General features: G+C 45.0%; 1 protein-coding gene across 6 annotated transcripts in view; it reads right to left on the bottom strand.

Annotated features, from left to right (window-relative positions):
• Nfu1 (NFU1 iron-sulfur cluster scaffold) overlaps nucleotides 1-7,292 on the bottom strand; it is a 25,639-nt gene extending 18,347 nt beyond the window's left edge. Inside the window, exons 1-4 of one of the 6 annotated variants that reach the window (XM_031382456.1) lie at nucleotides 7,175-7,283; nucleotides 5,294-5,395; nucleotides 3,744-3,844; nucleotides 1,191-1,326 (exon numbers count right to left, since the gene is read on the bottom strand). In XM_031382456.1, the coding sequence (XP_031238316.1) occupies nucleotides 1,191-1,318 (128 nt within the window). In that variant the 5' untranslated portion in view covers nucleotides 1,319-1,326; nucleotides 3,744-3,844; nucleotides 5,294-5,395; nucleotides 7,175-7,283. Of the gene's footprint in view, nucleotides 1-1,190; nucleotides 1,327-3,743; nucleotides 3,845-5,293; nucleotides 5,396-6,911; nucleotides 7,153-7,174 lie in introns of those variants that run through there. The other 5 variants (XM_031382457.1, XM_031382455.1, XM_031382454.1 and 2 more) reach the window with 5 other exon arrangements.
• Between the last annotated feature and the right edge of the window lie 2,963 nt (nucleotides 7,293-10,255).

Here is a 10,255-nt window from a genome sequence, read left to right as displayed (position 1 = left end):
TGGGGAGTGGCACACAGCTGGGGAAGTGGTACACAGCTGGGGAATTGGTACACAGCTGGGGAGTGGCATGGCACACATCTGGGGAGTGGCACACAGCTGGGGAAGTGGCACACAGCTGGGAAGTGGCACACAGCTGGGAAGTGGCACACAGCTGGGGAGTGGCACACAGCTGGGGAGTGGCACACAGCTGGGGAATTGGTACACAGCTGGGGAGTGGCACACAGCTGAGGAGTGGCACACAGCTGAGGAGTGGCACACAGCTGAGGAGTGGCACACAGCTGCACTCCCAGCTCCTAGGACGCGGAGGCAGGAGTTCAAGGCCATCTGCCTTGAAACACAGTGAGTTTATGACAACCTAGAGGAGTGCTGGAGAAAATGTCTCAGTGGATAAAAAGTGCATGGCACACAAGCCTGAGGGTCTGAATTCAGATCCCTAGCAGACCTGTCTAAAAATAAGAGAGAGAGTGGCAAAGGACTCTCAAGGTCAGCCCGGCATTTGTGTGTGCACACACTCACACAAACCCATACTGTGTACACATATTCACACAAACTCACACTGTGTACACTCACATTCACACAAACTCACACTGTGTACACTCACATTCACACAAACTCACACTGTGCATGTGTACACTCGTACATTCACACAAACTCACACTGTGTACACTCACACATTCACAAAAACCCACACGGTGTATACTCACATTCACACAAACTCACACTGTATACACTCACATTCACACAAACTCACACTGTGTACACTCACATTCACACAAACTCACACTGTATACACTCACATTCACACAAACTCACGCTGTGTACACTCACACATTCACATAAACTCACACTGTGTACACTCACACATTCACACAAACTCACACTGTGTACACTCGCACATACATACACATTTTTTTACCATTTAGAGTTTTAAAGGTTTGGATCAGTATTTTATCATAATTACCCATTTGGTGAACTTCCTTAAGTAAAAAATTATATATAATAATAATAAAATAAAAATTTAAGTATTCATGCTACAGAACTGTCAAATACACTCCCGAGGAGAAAGCTTTTGTAATTTCAACTCAATTCTTCTAAGACCAGCCCCGCCCACAAAATGTGCCAGCTCTGCAAGACTACATAAGCCACAGAGGGCTGCTCTGCTTCCTGGTTAAAGCCAGCAGAAACAGTACCTGGCCAGAGGGGAGCGGAAAGCCGCAGCTGGTGTGGGGAAATCCATGGTCCTCGTCTCAAGAACCGGCTTTCCTGGTATAAACTTTAAGCTGTTGGGATTTGGGGTGTCTTGTGTTTGAATAAACATGAATCGTACTGAAAAAGAGAAAGAGTGTTATGCTAGAAAAAACAGTTTAAGTTATGGTCAACAAAGTGCTTCTTTTTAAAGATTTATTTATTTTTATTTTTTATTTTATATGTCAATGTCTTGCCTGCATTTGTGTATGTGCACCACGTGCCAGCAGCATTGAGGAACCCATCAGATCCTCTAGAATGCAGTCATGGTTGGCTAAAAGCTACCACAAGGATGCTACCACTTCTGCAAGGGTAGCAAGTGCTCTAACCACTGAGCCATCTCTCTAGCTCCCAGAAGTGCTCAACTTTTAGAGAAACAAGTAAGAAACAATGGGAAAAATGACCTCACAAGCTTTATCTCCCAAGCTGACCAGAGAGATCCTAAAAAGTTAAAATGCTTGAACTTGAAGGTCAAGCGCTTCATTAAGATGTTCATGCCTCCAATCAAGGAAACCCTGCTTTTATAGGGAACAGTTTTTGAAATAAAACTTAAAGGAAAGACTGTCACTACTTTCTATTCTGAAACATCATTTTCAGTAGGTTTGTTTGTTTGTTTGTTTGTTTGAGACAGGGTCTCCTATCTCCTCTTGGCTCGCCTGGAACTCTCTATGCAGACCAGGCTGGCCTCAAACTCATAGAGATCTGACTGCCTCTGCCTATAGAGTGTTGGGATTGAAAGTGTATGCTAGCAAGCCTGGCTTTGCTGTCATACTAATTTCCTGGTAACTGAGATCACTGAATTCACTGGGCATCTCACTGAGTCTGAAGGAATAAATCTGGCTTTACCTTACTCAATACACTGAGTAATTCAGGTCTACAGAAAAGGGGGTTTTAAAATACTGGAGAGTGAGAGTATAAATGTAAAACCAAAGTAAGTCAAAACAAAATCTCATTTGCGAGCTAGAATCTAGCAGACACAGAAGCCCAGGGCGCAGGGCTGGAGGCTAAGGAGCAGGAGCCTGAGTCCACACGGCCTCTGCAGTGTGCAGTGTGCAGCAGGCTCCAGGCCAGCCTGAAGCAGTTAGCAAGGGCCTCTAAAAACAAAACAAAAGAAAACAACAAAAAACAAAAACAACAGCAAAAAAAAAAGAAAAGAAAACAAAGGACCCACACAATATCTATTTATACTAGGGGAGAAAAATTAAGAAAAATACAGTATAACCACACAGCTTTCTCTCTTAACATAAATAAGCTGCCTCAGAGAATAATCTGAATAGATATTCAACTAAATCATTCCAATTACATTCTAAATTCAGTATAGTTAGGTATTTTAAAAACAACTCCACATACACACAAGTGATAGTATATGAACTTAATAGATTACATTTAGGAATATATGTATATGCAAATACACACCTGTTGAAAAAGGGGCCATGAATTTGAAGGAGAATGGGGAGAAGTATATGGATGGTTTATAGAGGAGAAAGGGAAGGGAGAAACATTGTTATTACAATCGCAAAAGTAAACAATCAATCAATCAATCAACACTTCTGAAAGTATTCTGAGTTAGGGCAGGATAGGACAAAGTGAAGTGTTTGGGGAGTGATACTACACAGGGCCCTAAGTAGGCAGACTCCTGCACAACACAAACAAGAACTAAAAGCCACTGTCAAAGACTGAAATCAGGGGGAGTCCAACTAGGAAAGACTGGCGCACCACAGAGCGCAGTCCCACAAAAGCTGACCAGCTAAAGTGGGCTGACTGCTGAGTTCTCAGTATTTACATCCAAGGCATTTTGTGATTTGAGAAAACATTCCTCATCTCCAGTCTGCAGAAGAGATAAGACTTCTGCCAGAGTCAAGTCATGCCCCTAGCCACCCTCAATCTCACCCCGAACATGGCCACAGTGCTGCAATGACCACATTTCAAATTACACTCACAATCAGATACTAGAAGGTTTGATTAAAGGCAGGAATTCATTGCTGTATAGATATTCCTATAGAAATAGAGAAAGCACTACCTTAAAATACACATGATTCTCTCAAACATGATTCTCTTGTAACTTCTTTCTTATAATATTTCATTTTAGACATCATTTATTGAGCAACTCATGGTCTAAAAATGTGTTTACAAGACATGGAGATTTCACAAGTCTACAGATAATGTCCTCTGACTAATAATAGTAAAGTATGGTTTTACCATGGGGAGGGGGTGGGGATGGATCGGAAATCACTGGATCCTATTTCTAAGCCTCTGAATAGACAATTGACAAATTCTCAGGTTGTTGAGATGGCTCAGGGGGTAAAAGTGCTTGCTACCATGGCAAAGGCCAGAGCTCAATCCCCAGAGCCCACAAGGTAGAAGGAAAGATCTGACTTAACCTAGCTCTCCTCTGACCTCCACACATGCAGTGTGGTGCACTCACATGCATACAAATACATTTTTAAAAGAAAACTTTAAAATTTTGTATTTTGTGACCATTAACTCTAGCAGTGTACCTGTGTTACACAAGGGTGCACGTGGCAGGAAAAGCGGTCTCCGTACATATTGGTGCAAAGGTTGCTTCTTAAAGGTGTGTGGAGTCACCACATAACAGAACCTACATTGGAAACAAAGGGTAGCCAGGTAAGGAATCTAAACTGTCTTGTTGTTTTGAAACTAGGCGTCACTCTGTAACCCAGACGGCCTCTGGACACTCTCCTCTGCTTCCCTAGTACTGGAATTACAGACATGATGAGCACCACGCCTAGCAAGCAGGATGATCTTTTAATCAACAATTTATACTTCTCTTGTATATATAAAACAGCTCAGATTTAAACTTAACCAGTAATAAAAATTAGAGAATTAACTTCCCATACTCTCTCTGCAACATTATTTCTACTTCACCAAATGATGCAATTAAAAACAGAGGTAAAGGGCCCGGAGGGGCACTTGCTGTTCTTGTAGACGGTCTGTTTGGCTCCCAGCACCTTCATGGTAGCTCATAATCGTCTGCAACTGCAGTTCCAAGGGCATCAGACATGCATGTGGCACACATACATACATTCAGGCAAAATACTGGTATACATAACATAAAAATGCTGGTTAAACCACATGGAAACCCATTTAGTTGGTAACTGGAAGTACACACTAACATCTGGGCATCAGAATCAGAAATTGAAAGGAATTGAAATCTGTAGCCCCAGACCCTCAGCCACACGATTGCTTTGTACTTCCTCTTTCTCCCCTTCTTCCTTTTTTTTTTTTTTTTTTTCTTTTTTGACAGGGTTTCTCTGCATAGCCTTGGCTTTCCTGGAACTCCCTTGTGGACCAGGCTGACTTCATAACTCAGAGATCTGTCTGCCTCTGCCCGCCTAGTGCTGGTACCAAAGACGCGTGCCACCACCACCCACTTAATTTTTCTTTTAAAAGTTTAAAAACTAAGTAACATAGTCACCTGAAACAGCTGAAAATAGCTAAGAAAAAAACATCCAATGAAAAGCTTTCCCTTGTCTGTCTCACAGCGGTGCCTGGAGAGGAGCCCACCCGTGTCCTGGAGGAGAGGCTGCAGTGCAGCTCTTTAGACAGTGCCTGGAGAGGAGCCCACCCGTGTCCTGGAGGAGAGGCTGCAGTGCAGCTCTTCAGACAGTGCTCGCCTAGCATCTGCAAAGCCCTTGGCTTGAGAGTCCCAGATTTAGGAAGAAAAAAAAAAAAGGTAGAAAATGAGCATCCCTGAGCAAAACCCTGAAATGTTCTAAGCTTCAACCCATTTCATATTGACTCCACGTAAGGGGCCTGCCTGCCAAAGTCCACTAAAAACAATGCATACAATTTCCATGATGGGTAAGGTGCACAAGAAGAAATGAATTCTGCATTTAGACATGGTTTCTATCCCCACGGTATCTCATTAAGTACAAATGTCCCAAAATTTAAAGTCAGAAACTCCACTGAAATATTTAGGATAAAGGACACTCGCTTCATTCCAACAATTCAAAGTCTAAAGTCTAAAACAACACAAGCGATTGCCAAGAGCAGCCCACATTCCATATGCTTGATGGGGAGGACTAACCCGGCGTCAGATCTTCATTTCACTCTGATAGAGAAGCCCTGATTGGCTAGTCTCAAAGCTTCATCAAATTAAAAAGGGATGGACCTCTGAAAATAACTCCTGCTAGAAAGGGAAATAAAAGGACATTTCAGTGACGAGAAACAGTAAAGATCTGACTTGAGTGGTCTTTTTTTTGTTTAAATTTTGAGACCAGGTCTCACTGTGTAAACCAGGCTGTCCTTGAACACAGAGACCCACCTGCCTTAAGTGATCACTTAAAATTGTCCTCCGAAACCCTTTGTGGGAGCAAAACAGTCCAAGAGTGAAAATATCACGCCCTTGAGACCAGAACAAGAGCCAACTGTTGGAGTAAAACCAGTCCCTGAACACAGTTGGAAAGTAAACCATTCTCAGGCACCTTCCTAAAATACAAGACTCAGCTACTGTTTAAACTCCATGATATAAAAATGCCAATGACAGCAGGGCGGTGGTGGCGCACGCCTTTAATCCCAGCACTTGGGAGGCAGAGGCAGGAGGGTTTCTGAGTTTGAGAGCAGCCTGGTCTACAGAGTGATTCCAGGACAGCCAGGGCTGCTACACAGAGAAACCCTGTCCCGGAAAAATGCCTAATTAAATGTCATACCCAGGAGAAGACCCTTGCCAACCAGAGTCCCCAGCTAACCGTCTTGGTTCCTGGGGTTTCCCCAGCCTGTTCTGTTAGATGGTGCGCCTGCTTTGGGCTCTACCCTCTGGCCGCTGGTGCTCTTATGCCTCTACTATTTACTGTATCCTTAATAAATGCACTCATTTGAAACAAAAGGCATGCAGAGTGTAGATCATTCTCCCTAAGGAACACTTTGCAATAAGGGACATACAAGGCCACACAGTGAGTGCTCAGTAAATGGTTATCACTATGTAGTAACTAGGAACTACCCATTAAGTGAATGGGGTGAATACTCCAGGATTTGGAAACACCCTAATATTCCAGTATTGCTGTTCCTTCAACCCTGGGAAAAAGCAGAAATCATGGTGGATAAACCAGAAGTGTACTCTGGCAGGAAGGTTAGAAGTCTAAACGATCCTGAGTGAAGTAACTGAAGGAAAGTCATCGAAAACAGGTGGGAACTGTGGGGAGGGGGGGGACAACCCACAAAATCCTCCTGTTAATCCGTTTTTTTTTTGTTGTTGTTTTTTGTTTTGTTTTGTTTTGTTTTGTTTTTCGAGACAGGGTTTCTCTGTGTAGCCCTGGCTGTCCTGGAACTCACTCTGTAGACCAGGCTGGCCTCCGAACTCAGAAATCCGCCTGCCTCGGCCTCCCAAGAGCTGGGATTAAAGGCGTGCGACACCACCGCACGGCTTAATCTGCTATTTTTATGAGATACATTTAGGAGTTTTAAAACGGGAGTGGTGGGGGGTGGGTGTAGTCTCATAAATAGCACAGGCTGGCCTTGAGCTCCTGGTCTTCCTGCCTTCACCTCTTAAGTACTGGGATGACAGAGGTGGGCTTCCATGCCAGGCCCATGAAATGCATTTGGAACGTTAAGGTAACCATCAGCTTTCGGTCCAGCCCCTCTCTACAGGAGTCACCCGCGGGCCTGACAGATATCTGAGGGAGTGGCTCTAGAAGTACAGGACGTACTCGCACAGGCCTGGGCGTGGACTCCCTTGAGTCACTTCTTCCCGAGCTGTGACCTCCGGGGAAAGGGGACGACGCGACACGCGACACGACCCCGGGACCGCTCTTCCCTTCGGAGCCACATTCCCGTGGAATTTACAAGGGACATCCATAGAAGGTGGCTGGCCTCGGTGCTCTGGAGCCAGGACAAGGCTCCCTCAGACGCCAGCTCCCGCCCCGTGAGAAGGCGGCGACAGGGACCTGCTGGTCCGGGAGCCGGCACCTACCGCCTGCACAGCCGGGCTACACCGATCGCTGCTCCCCAAGCCCGCTCGGCCGCCGCCATCACTTCAGTGCCAGTGCGCTTGCGCGTACCCGCCTCCTTCACGTCGCCGAGTTCCACGCAGACTCAGGCCCTGCAGAGAGGGCGGTCAGGGAAGCTGGCTCCTTACGGGTTGAGGGCGGTACTGCAGGTGGCCTTTCCCCACCTCCTTTTACTGAAAGTAGTTTTTTTTTTTTCATAATATATTCAGATTATAGTTTCCCTCCCTCTGCTTCCTCCAGTTTTTCCACACTTCCCCTCCGAATTCACCCCCTTTCAAATGTCTCTCATTAGAAAACAAACTGGCTGCCGTGCGATGGTGGTGCACGCCTTTAATCCCAGCATTTGGGAGGCAGAGGCAAGCAGATTTCTGAGTTCGAGGCCAGCCTGGTCTACAGAGTGAGTTCCAGGGCAGCCAGAGCTATACAGAGAAACCCTGTCTCGAAAAAAGAAAAAAAAAAAGAAAGAAGAAAACGAACTGGCTTCTAAGGGAATATATGATATATGATATAACAAAACCTAACACATCAGAATAGGACAAAACAAACATAAGGAAAAGAGTTCAATAAAAGGCACAAGAAATGCATATAAGTACAGAAACACACTTGTACACATACGCAAGAATCCCATGAAAACACAAAACTGGAAGCCATAAATATGAAAAGGGACATGCAGGGTAAAAAAGGGAGGGAGGAATGGAGGGAGGAAGAGAGGTTCCTGTAGGACCCCTTTGGCCAAAAACTCAACCAAATGTAGCCCATTTGGGGTACTGGAAATTCATTTGGTGACAAGAGATATCCAGCTGGGGCTCCTATTATTTGGAGATTTCATTTAGATCACCTTCCTCTATGTATATATTTTAGGAAGCTTCTACTGTATTAGGTTTCCATACAAGCTCAAATAGCCCTTGATTTTAGCTCTCCCTCCCTGTATTCCCTCCCTTCTTCCCCTCTCCTCTTCCCCTCTCAACTTGATTCTCCTGTTCCAGAGATCCACCTGTCTCTGCCTCCCCAGTGCTGGGACTAATGGAGTATGTCACCATGCCCTGCAAGAGCACTGATATTTACAATGTGTCCCATCTATTTTACAACTCAAATTATTCTAGTTTTAAGCTCGGAAGTTCTTCCAGGGAAGATTTTGGATCCATCTTTGTTACTGTCTGGCACTAGTGGAAGATGCTTCTCGGACCATCTGGTGCCTACTTCAGGCCCTAGAATCCATGCTCCTCCTGAGAGACCTGACTCCCTTGAGAATGGTGTCTAGAAATCGAGACCAGGGAGTTAGAGAGTACAGTGCCTGCCACAGGAAGGACCAGAGTTTGGCTTCCCCAGCAACCTTGTCAAACATCAGCTCACCTGCAAGCCCAGTGCTGAAGGAGGTGGAGATGAGAGGGGCTTGCTAAATTAGTAACTTGCAGGTTCAGGGAGAGATTTGGTTTTCGTGTCTCAAAGAATATAGTGACAAATCTTAGAGGAAAACCCCTGTGATGGCTATTCCCAGTGTCAACTTGACTATATCTGGAATGAACTATAATCCAGAAATGGAAGGCACACCTGTGATCCAGATCTTGAGGCTGGGAGACACACACTTTTGACCCAGATCTTGAGACATAGTGGCCATGAAAAGCTTAGGCCCAAGAAAAGGTGGTACATGCCTTTAATCCCAGGAGACAGAGGCAAGCAGATCTCTGAGTTCAAAGCCAGCCTAGGACAGAGCAAGTTCCAGGTTAAAAACAGTTTAGGTCCAGGCATGGTGGTACATACCTTTAATCCTGGCCATATCTTCTGCTGGAAGCCTACATAAGGACAGTGGGAGAAGGAAGGGTTCCTTCTTCACCTGCTTGCCGGCACCTCTGTTGGAGCCTGCTTCTTCAGGACTCCAGCTCATACAGAAGACCAGCCGAAACACCTAGACTCCCAGGACTGAGCAGCTACTAGGTTCCTGGGCTTCCCATTCACAGCTGCCCATTGTTGGGTTAGCTGGACTGCAGACTTAAAGTCATTCCAATAATTTCCTTTAATGTACAGAGACAGTCCATATGTTCAGTGACTCTAGAGAACCCTGACTAAGACAATACCCTACACTGATCTCTGTCCTCCAAACGCAAGCACATCTGTGCACATGACACACAAGAAAGCATACGTAAAAAAACAAACCAAGAGCTGCGTGCCTGTATGCTCCTCGTCCACTCCTTCCATTCCATCCTATGCTCTCCCTGCAAATGTGAAATAGGGAGTTCAGATCCCCAAAGGCCATGTAAATGCTACTGGGCGATGCAGCCAGCAGTCTGAGGAGACAAGAAGCCACCAAGCAAGCTGGCTAGCCATATCAGCTGGCTCTGGGTTTAACTGACAGACCTTGCCACAGTGAACAAAGTGATGTTAGGGTCCAAAAATCAAAAACAAGCCAAGCATATACAAGAGTCCAGCAAAGCAAGATTTTTATTTGAATTAGGTGGCAAAAACTGACCAGTCAGTTACAGCAACACAGACTGGGGAGCTGACTGAGACTTTGAACGTCCATCTTAGGAAATATTTAAGCAGATGACAATTTTTTTTTTTTTTTTTTTTGCACTCAGGCACTTTGACTAATCAGGGACACAGAACTCAGGAACTGAATTGCAACCCTGAGCCAGAATATTAAGAGTTTTAAAGCCTCAAAACCACAAACATCTGTGCCAAGTTATCTCACCAATCAAGAACTAGGGATGGGGGATCTTCCTTAGGAACGTGCCGTTGTGGTACACTTATCCTATTTCCATTGGTTGGGTTATTCAACTGTGGCAGGGCGACTTGCCTAGCATAACTGACAACCAGGATGTCAGTAACCCATGTACATGTCTCTGCCAAGCAGAATGTCAGTTACCCAGGGAGGTCTTGAGAACTTAAATTTTATTTAACCCCTATTCAAAATGGAGGTTTTATTCAAAATGGCTTCAGTTTGGTTCCTTCTTACAGTAGAAGAGCAACCAGAGGTCTCTATACACAAGTGTGCTGAGATAGACACACATACACACACACACACACACACACACACACACACACAC

This window comes from Mastomys coucha, unplaced genomic scaffold (assembly GCF_008632895.1).
Source record: "Mastomys coucha isolate ucsf_1 unplaced genomic scaffold, UCSF_Mcou_1 pScaffold20, whole genome shotgun sequence".
NCBI classification, from domain to species: domain Eukaryota; kingdom Metazoa; phylum Chordata; class Mammalia; order Rodentia; family Muridae; genus Mastomys; species Mastomys coucha.
This window is presented reverse-complemented; position numbering and strand designations above follow the sequence as displayed.